This window comes from Mauremys reevesii, linkage group 24 (assembly GCF_016161935.1).
Source record: "Mauremys reevesii isolate NIE-2019 linkage group 24, ASM1616193v1, whole genome shotgun sequence".
In the NCBI taxonomy this organism is placed as follows: Eukaryota; Metazoa; Chordata; order Testudines; family Geoemydidae; genus Mauremys; species Mauremys reevesii.
In genome coordinates, this window is record NC_052646.1 from 6544482 (window position 1) to 6569335 (window position 24854).

The window sequence follows — 24854 nt, forward strand, 5'->3', positions numbered from 1 at the left end:
AACATTCAGCCCCTTAACAGTGAGGCACCTGATTCTCACCCTGGGCACCTGATTCTCATTTGCACTAAGCCCCTTTTCCAGCATGGTAATGCCCAGGGGCCTGGAAGTGGGTGTCAGTGTAATTTCTGCTCCTCTAAACTCCTCTTTACATTGGTGCAAAGGAGAAGCCGTGTCACTGTGAGTAATGCCCTTGGGCTAGAAATCAGGCAGAATCTTGGCCAGTCCAGTCGTCCTTCGTCAGCCAAACTCCTGCTTCCGCTTAATATTTCTTCAGGGAGGGACTGCGGGATTTAGCCCGGGTAGCTCCACACCCATGAGGGAGGGAAGGGAAGGAAGGAAGATGGTCCCCAGCACTGGAGAGCTGCCGGGAAGGGGTTTCTGACAGATCAATCCCCACTTTGCCAGGGGAGCTGCAGCCGGTCAGTGCAGCCTCACAAGTGGGGTTGAGGCTAAGGAGACCTGGCCAAGGCACCCAGGGAATCTGGTCTTTTCTGAGCCAATCGCTCTAATCACTAGCCCACGTTGCCCTCTATTGTCAGCTGTTTCAGAAAGGTCACGGACAGATGCACTTTTCTTCTCTCTCCCTGCTTTGTGCAGCCAGATGCAGCTCTCTAACCAGCCCCGTTCAGCTCATTTTTAGCCAGTTTATTGATAGATCCAAAGGGAGACAGGGGAGGTGCTTAACTTTCACTGACTTCAATAGGAGTGAGGCCCCTATCCCTCTTAGCCATGTTTGAAAATCTCACCAGGCACCTCTCTGCATTTATGGACACTGAAATATTTTTCAAAATCTGGCCCTAAGTCAGTTTTTAAACTGAGACTTGGACTCTTTTGAAAAGTGTATACCTTATCATCTTATTTCTCACACACGTCACAGCTTTCAGTTTGATGATTTAAAGTGCTATTAATGTCCTCCAAGATGAGACTCCAAATTATTGTTACAGGCAGATTTTGTAGCACCAAGGGATATGGTACAACAATGGATCAAACATGGAAGGCCGGGGAGAGATTTAGCTTGGGATTGTCAAAAGAACTATGTGATTTAGGAGCATTTTCCTTTGAAAGTCAGTGGGGGGATTTGATAGCTGCTTTCAACTACCTGAAAGGTGGTTCCAAAGAGGATGGATCTAGACTGTTCTCAGTGGTAGCAGATGACAGAACAAGGAGTAATGGTCTCAAGTTGCAGTGGGGGAGGTATAGATATTAGGATATTGGATATTAAGTTGGTTTGGATATTAGGAAAAACTTTTTCACTAGGAGGGTGGTGAATCACTGGAATGGGTTACCTAGGGAGGTGGTGGAATCTCCTTCCTTAGAGGTTTTTAAGATCAGGCTTGACAAAGCCCTGGCAGGGATGATTTAGTTGGGGATTGGTCCTGCTTTGAGCAGGGGGTTGGACTGGATGGCCTCCTGAGGTCCCTTCCAACTGTGATATTCTATGATTCTAATGGGACTTGTATATAAACAAATCAACATCACTTTGGAGCACATCTGGATATTTAATTTTTTTCTAAATCATTAGAGTACCCCTGTGCCATTGAAATGCAGAGAAATTCTACAAGAAATGCTGCACCCCCTGTAGATTCTTTACCCCACCCATCTAGTGTCTATCACCACAGCACATCCTCCTGGGAGGCGTTCCTCACTGGAAATGACCGAGACACTGTACCCATTCACTGAAGCAGTGCACTAGGCATCAGCCCTTGGTCTAGTGAGTCAGGATTTTGTCCTAATATTTTTATGAAAATGATCTTTGCTGAGTATCTGGTTTTATCTTCTTTAGGTAAAACTTCTGCATTAAACTTTGGAAGTGGGAAAACGGCCTCTTCCGTAGGACACCAGTGTTAAATATCTATGATATGTTTGGAAACTTTTGCTGGCTATTAATTGCATTTCCGATCACTTGTACAAAGTGAGAGCAACTTTTTTAGCATTTTGGATGCAGAGAACAAATATCAGATTAAGTAATTTCTATTGCTGAGCTATCCAGTCCATCTGGGGCAGTTGGAGACCTGACGGACACTGACTATAACAATATTTTATTTCTCCAGTGCTAGGAGTGCAGTTATTTCTGTACCAGACTCAGCGGATCCAGTTTGTTGAAGTTAGTGACACTGCAAAGATCCACTGTTCTGCCAAAGAAAAACTGGAAGGAAGTAGAATGTTTTGGTATTTGAGAAGAGAAGGTGAGAAACCCACCTGCATTAAACGCTGTTTGGATGATAAAAATGTAAGTAAATTTACTTGCAAACACAAGACACACAGCTCGACACTGGAAATCAGCAATATCCAAAAGACTGACTCTGGCATTTACTATTGTGCATATATAGACAGCAGCTACCTGCTTTTCGGGAATGGATCCGCACTGATTGTTGGAGGTAAGGAACCATAGCTTCTTTAAGGAGACTAATAACTGATTGGCAAAGCATATTTAAAGTTCCCAATAAAATATAACAAGATACCATAGCTACTGATGAATGGTGCAAAGGAAAGCTTGCTTTAAGCCAAACAGACCAGCTAAACATTAAATGCTATGGGTATAGAAGAAAAATAACATTTATTGTTATAAAATATGTGTGTAAAAATTGAAAGTGCCAAAAATAAACTATTGAAGTTTCTCTTTGACTGTTCCAGGCACCCAGATAGGGAATATTTCTAACCTAAGAGTTATGTTTGCGTGAAATAATATTTTTTAGTTAATTAAAAGCTTACAAAATTTATAAAATTGTACGCAATTTTCCTCGTAAGTAGTGCAGCTACGTATTGCGCTATGTCTTAGTTAGTGTTGGTGTAGTAATTTAATATTTCCTTCTTCAATACATTTGTTCCTTTGAATTAGTGTCTTAGTGACAGATATGCAGTGTTGTTTTAGCCGGGTTGGTCCCAGGATATTAGAGAGACAAGGTGGGTGAGGTAATATCTTTTATTGGACCAACTTCTGTTGATGAGAGAGACCAGCTTTCGAGCTGACACAGAGCTCTTCCCCAGATCTGGGAAATGACACTCTGAATACATTTCCCAGACCTGAAGAAGAGCTCTGTGGCAGCTTGAAAGTTTGTGTCCTTCACCAACAGAAGTTGGTCCCAGAAAAGATTTTACCTCACCCACCTTGTCTCACTGAGTGAAAGACTAACATCTTTAATCAGACTGCAGCTCATTTGATGATCACACTGAAATATCACACCTCCTTCTGCTCAGACAGTTATACCATCAGCAGCTGGGTGATGCTTCTGGTCCCATTTCCACATGACAGTCAAGTCACTGAGACAGCGAATCTGGCCTGTGTGATCCATGGAGTGTCCAGCCCAGTCCATGTTTCCTGGAGTGTTTCTGGGGAGCTGCAGGAACAGGGGCTGACGCGCTCATTGAAAGCAAAGGATGGATCTTTAACGCTCATAAATCACATCAGCGTCCCCATGGACACCTGGACCAGTGGGAAGAATTTCACCTGTGAAGTCAAATTCAACTCTTCTGGCAGCAGTGTGAAGAAAAGTACCAGGTGTCCTGCAGGTGAGTGATATGATATTTGATGTTAAGGAAGAAGTGGGTATTCACCCACGAAAGCTCATGCTGCAAAACGTCTGTTAGTCTATAAGGTGCCACAGGATTCTTTGTTGATGTTAAGGAAGACTCAGATGTGAAATGGGGGTGAAGTGGCCACAATCAGAGCTGCTTAAACATAACTTTCCATCACAGAAAGCTGGAATATTCTATGTCTTAGTTAAAATTTCTTTAGAGAATTTGGGGAAATGTCATGTGAGATATACAGGGATCACAAGACAATGTAGCTCTGATCTCTGCTGCAGCTTTCACCCAGACTGTACATATGAATCCCTGTAAAGAGCTAAGTAATAATAAATACCAGGAGTAAAGGGGAATTGAGAGGCATTTGAGATGAGAGATATTTTCCAGTGAGAGACACAAAGTGATGGAGAGATGAGGTGAGGAGAGACCTACAGGGAGGATTTTGTAGATGGCAGGAGGTGCAGGGAAGATTCTGATTACAGGAGAATAGAATTCGCCTATGGGAAAAGAGGCAACACAGAGGGTGAAAGGTGCTGAAGGCTCCTGTAGCCTCCCTCCTCGGGGGTTAAGGCCTGGGGTGAAATGGGGATCAGGAGGGAAGAGCTGGATGTGGTGGCATCACGACCCACTTTACTCGAGTCAGCCACTTCTCTATTTTTAGCTTCCTCCACAGCCCCTGCCAGCGAGTGCTCACATTACATCGTGCCCCTTGCGGCTGGAGCTGGTCTGCTGCTGCTGGTGGTGTCTCTGAGCCTCATCTGGACCCTCTGCCCTTCCACACTAGGTAAGAAACACAGCCCAGCCCAGACACTCTCCCGCAGAGAGAAATCCTACTCCCCTGCTTGTAACTGTCCCATCAATCACATGAACACGCTGCAAATGTCACAACTGCCAGCACTGATCTCAGAATGTTTGTTTTCTGTAGCTTGACTTTCCTGTGTCGGGAGAACGGCTTTGTTCTCCGTGACAAAGGGAGCGATGCAGAAAGGCTTCTACTGCCCATGGCCCAGGCACCTTGTCTATAGCTCACGAAGAGCAGTAGCCTTTCTGATGAGCCTCTCTGCATGGGCCATGCAGGGTGGTGCCCTGCGCACCCACAGCTCGGATGCACCATTACTCAGTGAACTACAGGTCGGGGAGTGACTGTTGAGGAGGAACTTTTACTGTTGTCTTTGTTTGTTCCAGGATTCAAGCCCAGGATCTCAGCACCCCCAGCCTCAGAGGAGCACCAGGTACGGCTCTTTGCAAACTATCTCTGTCTAAATCAATGTGTCTCTCAGGCATTTCTAATTCATCAGCTTCATATATTTAGTAATTAAACTGGTTATTCTGGAAGTAGAAGGTGAAAGTGAGATCTAGCTGTTGGAGCAGCTGAAAGGGAGCAAAGAGCCTTACTGCTAACTCTGGTACCAATTTACCGTGGGATAGTGGGCAAGTCACTTAGTTCTCTGAGACTCTGTTTCCCCATGTATAAAAAGTGGCTAACTAGACTTACTGCGCAAGGATGATGAGAAGTTTGATGTTTTATTGGTTCTGATTGTACCCTTTACAGGGTTTTTGTGTGGCGCTGGGAACATTTCTGGCACTTATAAGATAAAGAGCTGTAACAAATTATATTTGTAAAGCACATGAAGATTTTCCAGTGACAGATGCTGTGGCCTTGATCCAAAGCTCAGTGACCTCAATAGGAGACTGTCCATTTATATGGGGTTTAGATCTGGCAAAATGTTGTCAGTAGCTGAGTTCTTAAATTGAGAATCCAGCGCTGGTTTCCATTCTGATAACACGCACCGTTTGTAAGATAAGCAGGAGAATCGGAGATGAGAGGGAATTTTTCATCAGGCTAAACTCATATGGACGTTCAGTTCTGTCTCAGCTTGTCCCTTCAATTTTACTAATTGTTGCCAAACAGGGTGGAATCTTATACGCTCATCTGGATTTTGATTCGCGGAATCGCAACAAGCACACGATGCAGCGATCGGCCAGAGGAAAACATCTAAAACCCTGAACTGTCTAGTGCAGGGGAATCCACACATGGGAACTGATGGCTGGTTCTCTGCTGATCAGACGTAGCAGCTGGAAGAAGGCGCTGTCTGTCTCCGTCTCCTTTTTTTTTATTTTCTCCACTTCTCTGTTTAGAATAAAAAGGTCAGAAGATCCCCACTGAGTCCAGCCTCATGAGGTGGGAAATCTCCTTTTGGGATATTGTAAACGGGCGGTACTCACCCCTGCCGCGCCTCCTGCTGGTCGGTCCCCCCCTCCCCCTCGGTCCAGCCCTGGGCCCGGCAGGCCTGTGACTCCCCTGTTTTCTGGCCCCCCCGCCCCCCTGGACTATGCCCCTCTCCCTCTCCTCCTCCTCCCTCCCAGGGCAACCCCGTGCCCCTGTTGCCCTAGCAGTAGTGGCTACTGACAGTCATGGTCTCCCCCTGACCCCTGGGGCAGACTGCAGTATCTCATCACAGGCAAGGAGGCAAGGGGTTTTGACCTGCCTGCCCTGTCCTACCCTGCCTGGCCTGCCCCCACCGCCCCCCCCCCCAAAGCTAGCAGCCTGGCAGCAGGGCTGCTGCCCAGGCTGCCAGCAGCAGCCTCTCCTCAGCCAGCCTCCCCCCCTTCCAGTACTGGCCTCAGCCTAGCTAGGCCCAGGCTCTCATCTCTCTGAGAGAGAGAGGAGAGAGAGAGACTCTCTGGCTTTCCTGCCTCTTATAATCCCCAGGGCTTTGGTTTGGGCCCCAGGCCCAGCCCAGCCCCTCCCCATCAGTGCAGCCTCCGGGCTGCAGCTCTCAAGCCCTGCCAGGCTGCATTTCAAAGCCCTCAGAGGCCGGAGCAGGGTCCACCCTGCTACAGATATAAAGGTATCATGGTGTAGATGACTTTACACATCACGTGTGTACTAGATTGGAAGCTCTTTGGGGCAGGGACTGTCTCTTTGTTCTGTGTTTGTGCAGCACCTAGCACAATGGGTGCTATGGTAACACAATAATTGTCATCATCATCCTCCCATCTGCAGAGGGACCTGGACACAGCTGAATGGCTGCAGCTTCCCTGCACACAGTGAGGCCGGATGGCAGGAGCCTGCAGAGGGGACGTGCAGCCCCAATATATGCCACAGCTCCCCTGATGCTCAGCAGGCTCATTCTCCCTTTGCAGTAACGTTACATGGACGTGCAATGGGATTGTGAAGGGGAAGGATGGATGCAGGAGGAGCTGGGAGAGATAAGAATCTCTCCCCAGGCCAGTGCGGAGCTGCTACTCCAGTGCTACCTCTGCAGGCTGCTGCTTTCCCCTATGGGTGAGATTCACAGAGCCCCATGTGCCAGCCCCTCTGCACCATCTAACAATAACAACACATTGCCAATGGCTGCAGCTCTCCTGGTGCCTGAGCCTGCACACGCTGCCTGTTTACATCACAACTTCTTGTTGTTCGAGCTGTCGTTCGAACTGTCACTCATTAAAAAGACCCAGTATTGATGTTTGTGTGTCTTGCCTTTTTTATCTGTTCAATGCATCAAGCTCAGCTTATTGTGTAATAAATAAGGTGACGTCTTAAATTCCTTGGGCCAGATTCTGCTCTGGTTTACAGCAGTGTAAATCTGGAGGAGCTCTCTTGCAGTCAGTGGAGTTACTCTGGATTTACTCTGGAGTCTCTGAGAGCAGAAGCCAGCCCTGTCTATCTCACTTAGCATCTGTGCTTCTCTTGATGGATGATACAACAAATGTGTTACACAGAGCTTGTTACGCACACACACCTTCAGCTATGGTAAGAGCTGTCCACTTAAGTCTGGAGAAGTAATGGGCTTAATCTGCAGCAAGGGAGATTTAGGTGAGATGTTACAAAGTTTTTTCTAACTGTAAGGAGAGTTCAGCTCTGGAACAGACGTCCAAGGGAGGTTGTGGAATCTCCATCAGTGGAGGTTTTTAAGAGGAAGTTAGACAAACGTGTGTCAAGGATGGTCCAGGTTTACTTGTCTAGACCCCTGTGCTGAGGCAGGGCCTGGATGACTTTTCAAGGTTCCTTCCAGTCTGACATGTCTATGATTCTCTGAGCGCCAGTAAAAAATGAATGACTAAGGGCCTGAATGTGATCTCATGTTACCTTGAGTACTGAACCCAGCGGGGCTGCAGGAGGGCCCAGATTTCCATTGTGACTTCAAACTGAGGGCTGGAAGGAATGGTGACTTGCAGTCACTGAGGATGCTTTCAGCAAGATGAGAGCTGCTGGCTCTGGTTCCTTGGTCAACTTCCCCTGTGGGTAATTACAAGATCTGGTCAGGAGTCTTCAGAAGAAACATTTCGTTGTCAGAAAATGCTCATTTGTTGAAATGAAGATTTGTTTTCCATCGGAAAAGAGTCGGTTTTGATGAATTTTTTTTACTTGATAAAAAAGTTGCAGAATTTCAATATGAAACTTTCTGGTTGTCCAGTTCAAAAAGACGTCTTGCTTAGAAATATACATTATAGTAGAATTTTTTTTAAATATTTCATGGTCTAAAATTTATATGTTCAAAATTGGAAGGAAACATTTCAAAATTCTTAAAACAAAACGCTGCTTTTCACACAAACCGAAAATGATCTTTGATTGAAGAAAATTTTTAAGATTTTTACTTTTTGTACCAGTTTGACACAGGAAAATGTTTCCGTATCTTGAAAATTTGTGTGGGATGGAAAATCCATTTTCTCCCCAACCCTGGTAATTACACGAGTGTAAAATTGCTCCTGTAGCTGCAGTTGGCTACACTGCACCTTTTCACTTCCTGCCCTAAGCCACTGCGCAGTGCTGCTGTGGGGCTGTCAGACAGCTGCCCCGCCCCACACCCACAGGCTATAAAGAGATTTCGATATACACTGTAAGGGCCCAATCCTGCATGGTGCTGAGGCACTTCCTGTGACATGCTGGGCAACTGCAACACTGATTTAAGTCAAGGGGAGTGGTGGGTGCTCAGCTGCTGTTAGGATCAGCACCTACCTTTCACTCCTTAAAGCACTGCACGTTGTAAAGCATTTTCACTGGGATCCCTAGAGCAGTAAATAGGGCTTTGTACCACTGTCAATCAGTGTTACTGGGAGGGTTTTAACAGGCCCTGACAGGAACTGGGCTGGGCAGACATTGTGCTTGAATAGCATTATGATTTCTATGGTCTTATCTGTAAAACCACACAAAACATTCAGCCCCTTAACAGCGACCCTGGGGACCAGATTCTCATTAGCACTAAGCCCCTTTCCACCATGGTAGCACCCAGGGGCCTGGAAGTGGGTGTGAGTGTAATTTATGCTCCTCTAAACTCCTCCTTACGTTGCTGCAAAGGGGAAGCCGTGTCATTGTGAGTAATGCCCTTGGGCTAGAAATCAGGCAGAATCTTGGCCACTCAAGCCGACCTTTAAACTCCTGCTTCCACTTAACATTGCCTCAGTCAGGGACTGCGGGATTTAGCCCAGGTCGCTCCTTGGCCATGGGAGGGAGGAAGGCAGGGGAGGGAAAGGGAAGGAGGAAGGACGCTGGTCCCCAGCATTAGAGAGCTGCCGGGAGGGGGTTTCTGACAGATCGATCCAGGGAAGCTGCAGCCAGTCAGAGCAGCCTCACAAGTGGGGTGCAGGTTAAGGAGACGTGGCCAAGGAACCTGGGGATTCTGTTCTTTTTTAAGCCAATTGCTCTAATCACTAGCCCACGTTGCCCTCTACTGTCAGCTGTTTCAGAAGGGACATTGACAGATGCACTTTACTTCTCTCTCCCTGCTTTGAGCAGCCAGATGCAGTTCCAGATGCAGTTTTTTAACCAGCCCCGTTCAGTTAATTTTAACCAGTTTTTTGTTAGATTCAAGGGGTGGTGCTTAAGTTCCATTGACTTCAGTAGGAGTGAGGCACCCAACCCTCTGAGCCGTGTTTGAAAATCCCACTAGGCACCTCTCTGCATTTATAGGCACCTAAATATCTTTGAAAATCTGTCCCAAAGTCACTTTTGAAAATGGGACTTACGCTATTTTGAAAATCGTGTCTTACGTTGTCTTTTTTCTCACACATGCCAGAGCTTTCAGTGTGATGATCTAAAGTGCAGTTAACAGTCCTCCAAGACAAGACAACAAACAATCATTACATGTCTACGTTGTGCCACCAAGAACTGTGCCACAATAAACCAAACATGGAAAGCTGGGGAGAGATTTAGCTTGGGGTTGTCAAAGGACCTAAGTGGTTTAGGAGCAGTTTCCTTTGACAGTCAATGGGACTTATGCTCTGAACTCATGTGGATTTGTTTATTTACATCATCCAAATTCTGGATGTTTAATTATTCTGAATCATTATATACACCCCTGTGACACTGGAATACAGAGAAAATCTACAAGAAATGCTGCACCCTCCGTAGACTCTTTACCCCACCCATCTAGCATCTATCACCACAGCACATCCTCCTGGGAGGCGTTCCTCACTGGAAATGACCCAGACACTGTACCCAGTCACTGCAGCAGTGCACTGGGCATCAGTCCTTGGTCTAGTGAGTCAGGATTTTGTCCTAATATTTTTATGAAAATGATCTTTGCCGAGTATCTGCTTTTATCTTCCTTAGGTAAAACTTCTGCATTAAGCTCTGGAATTAAGCCTCTTCAGTAGGACACTAATATTGAATACTGTATCTATGATATGTTTTGAAACTTTTGCTGGATATTAATTGGATTTCCATTGACTTGTATGAAGTTATAGCAGCTTTAAGTATTTGGGATGCAGAGGATAAATATTATCAGATTAAGTAATTTCTATTGCTGAGCTATCCAGTCCATCTGGGGCAGCTGGAGACCTGATGGACACTGACTATAACAATATTTTATTTCTCCAGTGCTAGGAGTGCAGTTATTTCTGCACCAGACTCAGCGGATCCAGTTTGTTGAAGTTAGTGACACCGCAAAGATCCACTGTTCTTCCACAGAAAACTTGGAAGGAGGCAGTAGCATGTTTTGGTATTTGAGAAGAGAAGGTGAGAAACCCACCTGCATTAAGAGCTGTTTGGATGATCAAAATGTAAGTAAATTTACTTGCAAGCACGAGACACACAGCTCGACCCTGGAAATCAGCAACGTCCAAAAGACTGACTCTGGCATTTACTACTGTGCATTTGAATACAGCAGCTACCTGATTTTTGGAAATGGAACCACACTCATTGTTGGAGGTAAGGAACCATAGCTTCTTTAAGGAGACTAATGATTGATTGACAAAGCATATTTCATGTTCCCATTAAAATATAACAAGATACCATAGCCACTGATGAATGGTTCAAAGGAAAGCATGCTTTAAGCCAAACAGATCAGCTAAACATTAAATGCTATGGGTATAGGAGGAATATAACAACATTTATTGTTATAAAATATATGTGTAAAAATTGAAAGTGCCAAAAATAAACTATTGAAGTTTCTCTGTGACTGTTCAGGGCATCCAGGTAGGGAATATTTCTAACCTAAGAGTTATGTTTGCATGAAATAATATTTTGAGTTAATTAAAAGCTTACAAAATTTATAAAATTGTACGCAATTTTCCTTGTCAGTAGTGCAGCTACGTTTGCGCTATGTCCTAGTTAGTGGTTGTGTGGTGATGTAATATTTCCTTCTTCAATACATTTGTTCCTTTGAATTAGTGTCTTAGTGACAGATATGCAGTGTTGTTTTAGCTGTGTTGGTCCCAGGATGTTAGAGAGACAAGGTGGGTGAGGTAATATCTTTTATTGGACCAACTTCTGTTGGTGAGAGAGACAAGCTTTCGAGCTGACACAGAGCTCTTCCCCAGATCTGGGAAATGACACTCTGAATACGTTTCTCAGACCTGAAGAAGAGCTCTGTGGCAGCTTGAAAGTTTGTGTCTTTCACCAACAGAAGTTGGTCCAATGAAAGAATTTACCTTACCCACCTTGTCTCTCTGAGTGAAAGATTAATACCTTTAATCAGGCTGCAGCTCATTTGATGATCACACTGAAATATCACACCTCCTTCTGCTCAGACAGTTATACCAGCAGCAGCTGGGTGATGCTTCTGGTCCCATTTCCACATGGCAGTCAAGTCACTGGGACAGCGAATCTGGCCTGTGTGATCCATGGAGTGTCCGGCCCAGTCCACGTTTCCTGGAGTGTTTCTGGGGAGCTGCAGGAACAGGGGCTGATGCGCTCATTGAAAGCAAAGGATGGATCTTTAACGCTCATAAATCACATCAGCGTCCCCATGGACACCTGGACCAGTGGGAAGAATTTCACCTGTGAAGTCAAATTCAACTCTTCTGGCAGCAGTGTGAAGAAAAGTACCAGGTATCCTGCAGGTGAGAGATATGATATTTGAAACCAAGGGAGACTCAGCTGTGAAATAGGGGTGAAGTGGCCACAATCAGAGCTGTTTAAACATAACTTTCCATCACAGGAAGCTGGAATATTCTATGTCTTAATTAAAACTTCTCTAGGGAGTTTTGGGAAAGAAAACTTGAAACATGACAGGGACCACAAGACAATGTAGCTCTGATCCCTGCTGCAGCTTTCACCCAGATTGTACGTATGAATCCCTGTAAAGAGCTAAATAATAATAAATACCAGGAGTAAAGGGGAATTGAGAGGCATTTGAGAAGAGAGAGATTTTCCAGTGAAATATGCAGAGTGATGGAGAGACGATGAGGAGAGGAGAGACCTACAGGGAGGATTTTGTAGATGGCAGGAGGTGCAGGGAAGATTCTGATTACAGGAGAATAGAATTCGCCTATGGGAAAAGAGGCAACACAGAGGGTGAAAGGTGCTGAAGGCTCCTGTAGCCTCCCTCCTCGGGGGTTAAGGCCTGGGGTGAAATGGGGTCAGGAGAGAAGAGCTGGAAGTTGTAGCATCACAGCCCTCTTGGCTCAAGTCAAGCACATTTGTCTGTTTTTTTTGCTTCCTCCACAGCCCCTACCAGTGAGTGCTCACATTACATGGTGCCCCTTGCGGCTGGAGCTGGGCTGCTGCTGCTGGTGGTGTCTCTGAGCCTCATCTGGACCCTCTGCCCTTCCACACTAGGTAAGAAACACAGCCCAGCCCAGACACTCTCCCGCAGCGAGAAATCCCACTCCCCTGCTTGTAACTGTCCCGTCCAACACATGAACACGCTGCAAATGTCACAGCTGCCAGCACTGATCTCAGAATGTTTGTTTTCTGTATCTTGACTTTCCTGTGTCGGGAGAACGGCTTTGTTCTCCGTGACAAAGGGAGCGATGCAGAAAGGCTTCTACTGCCCATGGCCCAGGCACCTTGTCTATAGCTCACAAAGAGCAGTAGCCTTTCTGATGAGCCTCTGTCCCTTTGCCCTGCACTGTGGTGCTCTGCGCACCCACAGCTCGGATGCACCATTAGTCAATGAACTACAGGTGGGGGAGTGACTGTGGAAGAGGAACTTTTACAGTTGTCTTTGTTTGTTCCAGGATTCAAGCCCAGGATCTCAGCACCCGCAGCTTCCGAGGAGCACCAGGTACGGCTCTTTGCAAACTATCTCTGTCTGAATCAATCTGTCTGTCTCAGGCATTTCTAATCCATCAACTTCATGTGTTTGGCACCTAAGCTGATTGATCTGGAGGGAGGAGGTGAAAGTGAGGTCTAGCTGTTGAGTAGCAGGGAGGGAGGATGTAGTCCTACTGTGAGCTTTCCTACTAACTTACTGTGGGATAGTGGACAAGTCACTTACTCCTCTGTGACTCAGTTTCCCCATGTGTAAAGAGTGGATAACAAGACTTACTGCGTGTGGATAATGGGAAGTTTGATGTTTTATTGGTTCTGTCTGTGCCCTTTACAGGGTTTTTGTGCAGCTGGGAACATTTTTGGCACTTATAAGATAAAGAGCTGTAATAAATTATATTTGTAAGGCACATGAAGATTTTCCAGTGAAAGGTGCCATGGGCTTGATCCAAAGCTTATTGACCTTAATAGGAGACTGTCCATTTATAAGGAGTTTGGATCTGGCCAAATATTTTCAGCAGGTGAGTTCTTAAAGTCAGAATCCAGCGCTGGTTTCCATTTTGAAAACACCCACAGTTTATAGGAAAAGCAGGAGAATCGGAGATGAGAGGGAATTTTTCATCAGGCTAAACTCACTTGGATGTTCGGTTCTGTCTCACCCTGTATCCCTTCATTTTACAAGGAGGGGGCTCATTTTACTATTTGTCGCCAAATAGGGTGGAATCTTATACGCTCATCTGGATTTTGATTCGCGGAATCGCAACGGGCGCACGATGCAGCGATCGGCCAGAGGGAAACGTGTAAAACCCTGAACTGTCTAGTGCAGGGGAATCCACACGTGGAAACTGATGTGTGTCAGACGTAGCATCTGGAAGAAGGCTCTGTCTGTCTCCGTCTCCTTTCTTTTTTATTTTCTCCCCTTGCCTGTTTAGAATAAAGAGGTCAGAAGATCCCCACAGGGTCCAGCCTCATCAGGTGGGAAATCTCCTTTTGGGATATAAAGGCATCAGGGTGTAGATGACTTTACACATCCCCTTTGTATTAGATTGGAAGCTCTTTGGTGCAGGGACTGTCTCTTTGTTCTGTGTTTCTGCAGCGTCTAGCACAGAGGGGCTCTGGTCCATAACTTAGGCTCCTGGGTGCTAAGGTAATACAATCATCATCTTCCCCACATCTGCAGAGGGACCCGGATGCAGCTGAACGGCTGCAGCTTCCCTGCACAGAGTGAGGCCAGATGGCAGGAGCCTGCAGAGGGGACATGCAGCCCCTGTATATGCCATAGCTCCCAGCTCCCCTGACCCTCAGCTGTAACGTTACATGGACGTGCAATGGGATTCTGAAGGGGAAGGATGGACGCAGGAGCTGAGAGGGGTGAGAATCTCTCCCCAGGCCAGGGCTGGAGCTGCTATTCCAGTGGTCAATGGTTCGGCGCCAGTCCCTGAGATCTCCCTGACACAGTTTAGGAAGGCAGCAAGCCGGTCTCTGGTATGCAGAAGGTTGAGAAAGGTTGCTCTAGAGTCTGCTGCTTTTCCCCCTGGGCGAGATCCACAGACCCCCATGTGCCAGCCCCTCTGCACCATCTAACGATAACAACACGTTATCAACGACTGGAGATCTCCTGGTGCCCGAGCCTGCACATGCTGCCTGTTTGCATCACAACTTGCTGCTGTTCAAGCTGTCATTCTGTCACTCATTAAAAAGTGATGGAAATGCAATTAGTGAGGTTTGTGTTGCCTCTTTTACCTGGTCAATGCATCTAGCTCAGCTTATTGTGCAATAAGAAAGGTGACCCCTTAAATGCTTTAGGCCAGATTCTGCTCTGGTTTGCAGCAGTGTAAACCTGGAGGAGCTCTGTTGCAGTCAGTGGAGTTACTCCGGATTTACACCGGTGTCTCTGAGAGCGGAATCCGGTCCTTTCTATCCCACTTTGCATCTGTGTTTCTTTTGAAGGACGACACAACAAATGTGTTACATGCGACTTGTTACACACACGTATGATAAGGAGTGATTCACAGAGGACGGTGATCAACTCTTCTCCATGCCACTGGAAGAAGGATAAAAAGTAATGGGCTTAATCTGCAGCAAGGGAGATTTACGGGAGAGATTAGGAAAATCTTTCTAACTCTAAGGATAGTTCAGCTCTAGAACCGGCTTCCAAGGGAGGTTGTGGAATCCCCGTCACTGGAGGTTTTTAAGAACAAGTTGGACAAACACCTGTCGAGGATGGTCTAGGTTTACTTGGTCTGGGACTTGATGACTTTTTAAGGTCCCTTCCAGCCTGACATTTCTGTGAATCCGAGTGCTAGTAACAAGGGAATGACTAAGGGCCAGAACCTGAACTCATGTTTCCCTACGTACTGAACTGAACGGGGCTGCAGGAGGGCCCAGATTTCCACTGAGCCTTCAAACTGAGGGCTTGAATGAACAGTGACTTGCAGTCTCTGAGGATGCTTTCAGCAAGATGAGAGCAGCTGGCTCCGGTTCCTTGGCCAACTTCCCATTTGGGTTATTACTCGAGCTGGTCAGGAATCTTGAGAAGAAACATTTCGTTGTCAGAAAATGCCCACTTGTTGAAATGGAGATTTTTTTTTTCCAAGGGAAAAGGGTCAGTTTTGATGACTTTTTTTTTTACATGAAAAAAAGTTTCAGAATTGCAAAATGAAAAATTCCGGTTCTCGAGTTCACAATGACGCCTTGCTTAGACGTTTAAGCTAATTATAGTTGAACAAAATTTTAGTTTCACATGATCTTAATTTTATATGGTCAAAATAGAAAGGAAACATCCCAAAATTATTAAACCAAAATGCGTCCTTTCACCCAAACCAAAAATGATTTTTGATTCAAGAAAATTTTGACTTTTCATCACAGTTCGAGACAGGAACATTTTTCGATCTCTTGAAAATTTGTGTGGGGTCGGCAAGTCATTTTCTGCCCCAGTCTGGTCATTAAAAGTGTAACATTGCTGCTGTAGCTGCAGATGGCTACATTGCTCCCTTTCATTTCCTGCCCTAAGCCACTGCGCAGTGTTGCTCCACCCCCACAGTGCATGACGACATTTCTATATACAGCTACTCCTGAGGGCATTCTGTGCCAAAAAAAAATAAAAATTCTGCGCACAATGTTTTAAAATTCTGCAAATTTTATTTGTCAATAAATGTGGAGGCTCCAGTATGGCACTGGGGAGCAGAGGCCACTGGCTGCACAGAAGTGGGAGATCATTGTGAAGCTCCCCGCAGGACACAGACTCAGCGGTGAGGCTGCACCCAACCCTGACACAGTGCAAGGAGCCGACCTGCCCCAGAAACACCCCAGGGCCCCGCCCCTCCATGCCAGGTGCACCAGGTGGGCAGACAGGTTCAGCAAGGATCCAAGTGTGGAGGGGCTTGGCGTGCAGGGATCCAGGTGGGGGTTCAGAGGGTGTGGGGGGCATTCTGGGTGTGAGCAGCTCAGTGGGGGATCTGAGCAAAGTGGGGGATCTGGATGCACAGGAGCTTGTTGGGGAGTTCTGGGTGAAACAGTAATGGGACTCTGCAGAGGGGTCCAGGTGAAGGTGGTTGCAGCTCAGCGGGGGGGGGGGTCTCAGCTGGGAGGAGATAGAGCTCATCGGGGGGTCTGGAGTGTGGGGGCTCAGTGGGGGGTCCAGATGCTGGGGGAGTGGGGCTCAGTGATTTAGGGAAGGGGATCCAGGTGCAGCTCACTGGGGCTCAGTGAGGTGGGGATCTGGGTGCAGGTGGCTCGTCAGGGTGGTCCAGGTGCAGGGGGAGGGGGACTTGGCAAGGGGGGGTTCTGAATGTGGGGGGTGAGGCTTGGTGGGATGGTCAGGGCATGAGGGGGTTTTGACGCAGGGGGGTTGGGCAAATGGGGGAGCAGCTCCCTATACAGGGATCCCTCCCCCTGCAGCTGAGGAGCAGGAAGCAGGGTGGGAACTTTGCAGAGCTGGGGGATAAATCTGGGGGTGAGTCTGACCCGGCCCCGGATGCTGTGCCGGGGAAGAGGAAGTCCTGTCCTCCCCAGCCCAGCTGGGACTAGCAGCTGAGCCCAGTATAGGCTAGAAGCCACCAGCTGGGTCTTCCCCAGTCCAGCCTCCTGCCCGACAGTGATTTACCTCTCTGCCAGCTGCCCTGGGCACCCGAAACATACTGCTGGGGCGGGTCGTATAACCGCTTTTGTGGCTTCCCTTTGCCTCTCTGTCAGAAAGTCATTTTTCTTCGGGGAAGTAATGAAATTTGCGAGGGACATAAATTCTGCACCTGCACAGTGGTGCAGAATTCCCCCAGGAGTAACACAGCATAACGGCCTAATCCAGCATGGTGCTGAGGCACCTGCTGTGACATGCTGGGCGCCTCCCGCACTCAGCAAAGTCAAGGGGAGTGGTGGGTGCTCAGCTGCTGTTAGGCTCAGCACCTACCTTCAGTTCCTTAAAGCACTGCACATTGCAAAGTATTACGCTGGGATCTCTAGAGCAGTAAATAGGGCTTTTTACCACTGTCAATCAGTGTTACTGGGAGGGTTATAACAGGCCCTCACAGGAACTGGGCTGTGGAGACATTGTGCTTGAATAGCGTAATGATTTCTGTGGTCTTAGCTGTAAAACCACACAAAACATTCAGCCCCTTAATAGCGAGCATGAGGACCTGATTCTTATTTGCACTAAGCCCCTTTCCACCATGGTAACGCCCAGGGGCCTGGAAGTGGGTGTGAATGCAATTTATGCTCCTCTAAACTCCTCTTTACATTGGTGCAAAGGAGAAGCCGTGTCACAGTGAGTAATGCCCTTGGGCTAGAAATCAGGCAGAATCTTGGCCAGCCCAGTCGTCCTTCATCAGGCCAAACTCCTGCTTCCGCTAAACATTGCCTCAGTCAGGGACTGCGGGATTTAGCCCAGGTCACTCCCCGGCCATGGGAGGGAGGAAGGCAGGGGAGGGTAGAAGGGAAGGAAGGAAGGACGATGGTCCCCAGCTTTAGAGAGCTGCCTGAAAGGAGTTTGTGACAGATCGATCCAGGGGAGCTGCAGCCATTCACTGCAGCCTCAGAAGTGGGGTGTGGTCTAAGGAGACCTGGCCAAGTCACCAGTCGCTCTAATCACTAGCCCACGTTGCCCTCTATTGTCAGCTGTTTCAGAACATTGACAGATGCACTTTACTTCTCTCTCCCTGCTTTGTGCAGCCAGACGCAGCATTCTAACCAGCGCCATTCAGCTCATTTTTATCCAGCTTATTGCTAGGTCCAAGGGGAGGTGCTTAACTTCCATTGACTTCGGTAGTAATGAGGCACCTAACAGTCTTAGCCATGTCTGAAAATCCCACTGGGCACCTCTCTGCTTTATAGGCACCTAAATACCTTTGAAAATCTGGCCTGAAGTCATTTTGGAAAATTGTCTTATGCCTCAAACATGTCAGAGCTTTCAGTTTGATGATTTAAATTGCAATTTAAGACGCCAAGACAAGATGCCAAATGGTCATTACATGCCTGCCTTGTAGCACCAAGAAGTATGGAGCAACAGTGGCCCAAACATGGAAAGCTGGATGGAGACTTAGATTGGGGCCATCAAAAGAACTAAGTGATTTAGGAGCATTTTCCTTTGGAAATCAAAGGGACTTGTGCTCCCAAGTCATGCGGGTTTGTTTATATAGATCATCCATGTTCTGAATATTTAAAATTATTCTAAATCATATAGTACACCCCTGTGCCGCTGGAATCCAGACAAATTCTACAAGAAATGATGTAGCCTCTGTAGATTCTTAAACCCACCCATCTTGTATCTATCACCACAGCACATCCTCCTCGGAGGCGTTCCTCACTGGACACTGTACCCAGTCACTGCAACAGAGCACTGGGCATCAGTCTTTGGGCTAGTGAGTCAGGATTTTGTCCTACTATTTTATGAAAATGATCTTTGCGAAATACCTCATTTTATCTTCCTTAGGTAAAACTTCTGCATTAAATTTTGGAATTGAGAAAACAGCCTCTTCAGTGAGACATCAGTGTTGAATATCTATGATATGTCTGGAAACTTTTGCTGGATTTTAATTGCATTTCCATTCACTTGTACAAAGTTAGAGCAGCTTTTTTAGCATTTAGGCTGCAGAGCACAAATATTATCAGATTAAATAATTTCTATTGCTGAGCTATCCAGTCCATCTGGGGCAGTTGGAGACCTGATGGAAACCTACTATAACAATATTTTATTTCTCCAGTGCTAGGAGTGCAGTTATTTCTGCACCAGACTCAGCGGATCCAGTTTGTTGAAGTTAGTGACACAGCAAAGATCCACTGTTCTTCCACAGAAAACTTGGAAGGAGGCAGTAGCATGTTTTGGTATTTGAGAAGAGAAGGTGAGAAACCCACCTGCATTAAGTACTGTTTGGATGATCAAAATGTAAGTAAATTTACTTGCAAGCACGAGACACACAGCTCGACCCTGGAAATCAGCAACGTCCAAAAGACTGACTGTGGCATTTACTACTGTGCATATAAATACAGCAGCTACCCGATCTTCGGGAATGGATCCACACTCATTGTTGGAGGTAAGGAATCAGAGCTTCTTTAAGGAGACTCATAATTGATTGACAAAGCATATTTCATGTTCCCATTAAAATGTGACAAGATCCCATAGCTATTGATGAATGGTGCAAAGGAAAGCGTGATTTAAGCCAAACAGATCAGCTAAACATTAACTGCTATGGGTGCAGAAAATATCCATAGCAGAAGGAATAAGATTTAACTAAAAATGTTAAAACTTGAAAGTGCTGGAAAGTGCTGAAAATAAACTACTGAAGTTTCTCTCTGACTGTTCAAGGTGCCCAGGTTGGGAATATTTCTAACCTAAGAGCCATGATGGCATGAAACTATATTTTGAGTTAAAAAAAAGTCAATGAAATTTATAAAATTGCACAAAAATTTTCCTTCTAGGTAGTGCAGCTACGTATTGCTCTATATCCTAGTTAGTGTTGGATATTTCTTTCTTCAAAATAGATTTGTTCCTTCGAATTAATGTCTTAGTGAATGATAGTGTGCAGTGTTGTCGTAGTTGTCTTGGTCCCAGGATATTAGAGAGACAAGGTGGGTGAGGTAATATCTTTTCTGGGACCAACTTCTGTTGCTGAGAGAGACAAGCTTTCGAGCTGACACAGAGCTTGTCTTCAGGTCTGGGAAATGACACTCTGAATATATTTCCCAGACCTGAAGAAGGAATGCTCCGTGGAAGCTCGAAAGCTTGTCTCGCTCAGCAACAGAAGTTGGTCCCATAAAAGATTTTACCTCACCCACCTTGTCTCTTAGTGGAAGATTAACATCTTTAATCAGACTGCAGCTCATCTGACTATCACACTGAATTCGCCACCTCCTTCTGCTCAGACAGTTATACCAACAGCAGCTGGGTGATGCTTCTGGTCCCATTTCCACATGGCAGTCAAGTCACTGGGACAGCGAATCTGGCCTGTGTGATCCATGGAGTGTCCGGCCCAGTCCACGTTTCCTGGAGTGTTTCTGGGGAGCTGCAGGAACAGGGGCTGACGCGCTCATTGAAAGCAAAGGATGGATCTTTAATGCTCATAAATCACATCAGCGTCCCCATGGACACCTGGACCAGTGGGAAGAATTTCACGTGTGAAGTCAAATTCAACTCTTCTGGCAGCAGTGTGAAGAAAAGTACCAGGTATCCTGCAGGTGAGTGATATGATATTTGAGGCGAATGGAAACTCACATGTAAAATATGGATGTGACCATGCTGAGAGCTGCTTCTATGTGATTTTCCATTACAGAAATTTGGAATATTCTATGTCTTAATTAGAATTTCTCCAGAGAATTTGGGGAAAGGTGAATTGAGACGTTACAGGGACCACAAGATAATGTAGCTCTGATTTCTAGGGCAGCTTTCTCCCAGACTGTCCAGATAAAGCCCTGTAAAGAGTTAAATAATAATAAATACCAAGAATAAAGGGGAATTCAGAGGCATTTGAGAAGAGAGATGTTTTCCAATGAGATATGCAAAGTGAAGGAGAGACGATGAGGTCAGGAGAGACCTACAGGGAAGATTTTGTAGATGGCAGGAGGTGCAGAGAAGATTCTGATTACAGGAGAAATCATTGGCCTAAGGAAAAGGGGACAACAGAGAGGGTGAAAGGTGCTGAAGGCTCCTGTAGCCTCACTCTTTAGAGAGTAAAACTGATAGTGAAATGGGAAACATTAGAAAATGTCTAATTCTTACCTAGTGCACCCGTCGATCTCAAAGCACTTTACAAAGGAGGTCAGTATCATAAGCCTCATTTTATAGATGGGGAAACTGAGGCACAGAGAGTCGCTGCAATGTGCCCATGCTCACCCAGCAGGCCAATGGCAGAGCCGGGAGCAAACCCCAGGTTTCCTGAGTCCCTGTCCTCTACCCATTAGGCCACACTGCCTCTTGGAAGGGTGTAGGCAGGACTGCTGAAGGAAGCCTTTCTTTTATCCACCTCCACAGCCCACGCCAGTAGTTGCCTACTTTCCATTGTGTCCCTGGCGGTGCTGAGCGCCCTGATGCTGTTGACGGTGTCTCTGAGTCTCATCTGGACCCTCTGCCCTTCCAGGCTAGGTAATAAACACTGCCCATCCCCAACGTTCTCCTGCAGGGAGTGATCCCACTCCATCCCTCCACCTGGGGATCACGAGTGTTATCCCATGTGCTACACGGACACATTGTACATCTCATGGGCACCAAAACTGAGCTCAGAATGTGACTTTCCTGTGTCGGGAGAACGGCTTTGTTCTCCGTGACAAAGGGAGCGATGCAGAAAGGCTTCTACTGCCCATGGCCCAGGCACCTTGTCTATAGCTCACAGAGAGCACTAGCCTTTCTGATGAGCCTCTGTCCCTTTGCATTGCACCGTGGTGCCCTGTGCACCCACAGCTCGGCTGCACCATTAGTCAATGAACTACAGCTGGGAGAGTGACTGTGGAAGAGGAACTTTTACCGTTGTCTCTGTCTGTCTGTTCCAGGATTCCCGCCCAGGATCTCAGCGCCTCCAGCTTCCCAGGAGAACCAGGTACGTCACGTTACAAACCATCTCTGTCTAAATCAATGTGTCTGTCTCAGGCATTTCTAATGGGTCCTTCCCCTTAGTGCATTAGGGGCCTACAGGTGTTATTTCCAGCCTGGGTACTGTCAAAGTTAGATTCAGGACTCACAGTTTGTTAAATCACTCTGTTTATTAGCACAGCGCTCTGCTAATACACCCAGATAATGTGAGCACCATACAAGACCCACGCTACCTTATTTTATACAGGTAAAAAGGGTGTGAACTTAACAAGAGGACAAAGAAAGCAGAACTGACAAGTTGACCTGAGGCTAGAGAGACATAGTTAATTTCCTTTACCAATCTCCGGTTAATGTTCCACCATTAGCTTAAGTGGACTCATTGTTTATGCCTTAATGTTTCTTTTCCTGACACCTGTATTTCAACATTCCTTATTTCTGCTTAAAGGTACATCCAGCATTTCTTTAATCCATTTTATTTTTACAATATAATTCATTCTACTTTCACAGTACTAACAGACCTGGTCATTCGGCAAATCACTTACCTGCTCCGTGCGTTTCCCCCATATATACAAAAAGAGAGAACAAGACCTAATTCCCATGGATACTAGGAGGTTTAATTTATTATTCTGTCAGACTGTACACTCTTTCAGGGCAGTTTGTCTTCGCTTTGGCCCAGATTGTCAAACGTATTTAGGTGCCTCCATCTCATAGTTGGGCACCTACATACTTTGAAGATCTGAGCTTTTGTGTCTTATACAGTGCAGGGCTTATTGCTGGCACTTAACGAATAAATAATAGTAATTGATAGTACTGGAAAAGAACATTAAGATGCTCGACTGAAAAGTGCTTGAGACCTGATCCAAAGCTAACAGAAATGAACCGGAGAGTTTTCGTTATTTCCATGAGCTGCGCATCAGCCCTGAGGAGAGCAAAATGTTATCACTGAGTTCTTAAAGTCACATGGCACTGTCCATTTTCATAACACACACTGTTTATAGGAAAAGCGGGAGAATGAGAGACAGGAGGGAATTTTTAAGGTCCATGGATGCTAAACTCACTTGCATGTTCCGTTCTGTCTCAGCTTGTATCATTTCATTTTACAAGGAGGCGGCTAATTTTATTCACTGTCGCCAAACAGGGTGGAATCTTATACGCTCATCTGGATTTTGATTCGCGGAATCGTGATGGGCGCAAGACGCAGCGACCGGCCAGAGGGAAGCGTGTAAAACCGTAAACTGTCTAGTGCAGGGGAATCCACATGTGGGAACTAAGTGTTCTCCGCTGATCTCAGTGAGATTAGCCAACCTGTAATAAGGCTCTTTCTGGCTGTATCCTTTTTTCTCTCCTCTTCTCTGTTTAAAGTATAAATGTCAGAAAATCCCCCAAAGAATTAGCCCCTGACAGGTGCTAAGGGCATCATTATACAGGTGACTTTTCAGTTGATTTGCATATTTTGAAGAACTGGTTGGAAAATGGCTTTTTTTCCCCTCATGGAAAATTTTGATAAAAGCAAAAAAAAATTTCATTTTTCCTGTAATTTTCAGTAGCAAACGTTTGTTGAAGGATTTTTTTCACTGTTTGGCAACCAAACCCCATAACACATTTTCAGCTACAAACCAAACTGTGATTTTATTTCCAGCTTTTCAATCTTCAGACCCCAAAAAATCAAAGATTTGGATTTTGTCATAAACCCAATTTTCCCTTGGGGGAAAAAAGTTTAGATGGAAAGTTTTCAACCAGGGCTGATATTTAGGAACAAATCCCTCACCCCTCTGCGGGGGCAGAGTTGACTCCCTCAGATTCATCGACTAATAAATGTGAAGGTCAGAAGGAACCATCATGACCTCCTGAGTCATAGACCAGAGAACCTCAAGGCCACAACTTCTGTTTGAGCTGCGGGGTAGCTTTTAGAGAGACACCCAATCTGAACATAAAGCCTGCAGAATCCACCACATCCCTTGGCAAGAGGATCCGCTGCAGTTTTGCAATGACGTGATGCATCATGCATGTCAACTGAGATTATGAATGGTAAAGAGGGATCTAGAAAGAGCTGGTAGGTCAGGCTCTCTGTCTGAGCGCTGGGGCTGCCACTCCACTGATTCCTGCTTTTCTTGAAGGGCCAGTTCCTTAGAAGCCCACAGGCCGTGCCATCTAATAATAACAGGTAATCAATAAGAGGGACTCTCCCTAGCCACTGAGGCTGCACATGTGCCCATTTGGATCACAGCCGGCTCTTTTCAAACTCTCAGAACGCTACTAATTAAAACTTCAATCTCGTCACTAAAGCGTCCGTTGCCTTTTTCAGCTGGCGAGATGCCGCAGCTCAGCTTATTGTGTCTGAGAGGGGACTTTGCAAATCCCGCAGGCCAGGTTCTGCTCTCACTTGTGCCCATGTCAATCTGTGGCCGTCCGTGGAGTTGCGCCGGCTTCACAACGGTGTCCCAGGCAGCAGAATCCGGCCCTGTACATTTCATTCAATATCTGGACTAAACTTGCTGCACGTCAGAAGTGCCAATAAAAAATGAATGAAGAAGGGCCTCAGCCTGGGCTCATTTTGCCCACGAGGCAGCAGGAGGGGGCCCCTCTGTCTGATGAGACTTAAAACTGGGGTCTTGAACAGCTTCACTTCCCGTCCTGAACTGCAGTGCAGGGTTGCTGTGGGGCTGTTAACCAGCTCCCACCTTCCAAGCCGTTTTGCTGGGGGCCGACAGAATTCCTATATACTGTTAAAAGGCCTGGTCCTGTAGGGTGCTGAGCCCCTCGCTGTGATGTGCTGAGGGCAAACGTAGGTGAGGATGCTCACCAGCTTGCAGGACCACAGCCCGAGTCCTGAGCGCTTCGGAATCCCGAGAGCACTGCACAGTTGGAAGTTAGTGT

At 46.4% G+C, this 24854-nt stretch overlaps 3 protein-coding genes across 4 annotated transcripts; all 3 read left to right on the forward strand.

The window, feature by feature from the left end:
* Positions 1 to 1416: 1416 nt before the first annotated feature.
* On the forward strand, positions 1417 to 5718 carry LOC120390448 (immunoglobulin kappa light chain-like). Its single transcript, XM_039513135.1, has 6 exons — positions 1417 to 1711; positions 2052 to 2378; positions 3199 to 3510; positions 4187 to 4309; positions 4711 to 4757; positions 5438 to 5718. Coding segments are annotated over exons 1-6 (906 nt in total). The 5' UTR covers positions 1417 to 1710; the 3' UTR covers positions 5534 to 5718.
* A 4326-nt stretch (positions 5719 to 10044) lies between these two features.
* Positions 10045 to 13912, forward strand: LOC120390452 (immunoglobulin kappa light chain-like). The gene is made up of 6 exons (XM_039513143.1): positions 10045 to 10081; positions 10349 to 10678; positions 11500 to 11811; positions 12419 to 12529; positions 12931 to 12977; positions 13678 to 13912. Exons 1-6 carry the CDS (start codon positions 10045 to 10047, stop codon positions 13771 to 13773), a joined length of 933 nt encoding a protein of 310 aa, XP_039369077.1. The 3' UTR covers positions 13774 to 13912.
* A 3752-nt stretch (positions 13913 to 17664) lies between these two features.
* Positions 17665 to 24149, forward strand: LOC120390449 (immunoglobulin kappa light chain-like). 2 transcript variants are annotated; one of them, XM_039513137.1, is made up of 6 exons: positions 17665 to 17723; positions 19159 to 19488; positions 20318 to 20629; positions 21423 to 21533; positions 21938 to 21984; positions 23116 to 24149. In XM_039513137.1, coding segments are annotated over exons 1-6 (897 nt in total). In that variant the 5' UTR covers positions 17665 to 17722; the 3' UTR covers positions 23212 to 24149. The 2 variants fall into 2 exon arrangements, with proteins under 2 accessions (XP_039369071.1, XP_039369072.1); XM_039513138.1 differs by lacking the exon at positions 17665 to 17723 and adding an exon at positions 18768 to 18816.
* The last annotated feature ends 705 nt before the right edge of the window (positions 24150 to 24854 follow it).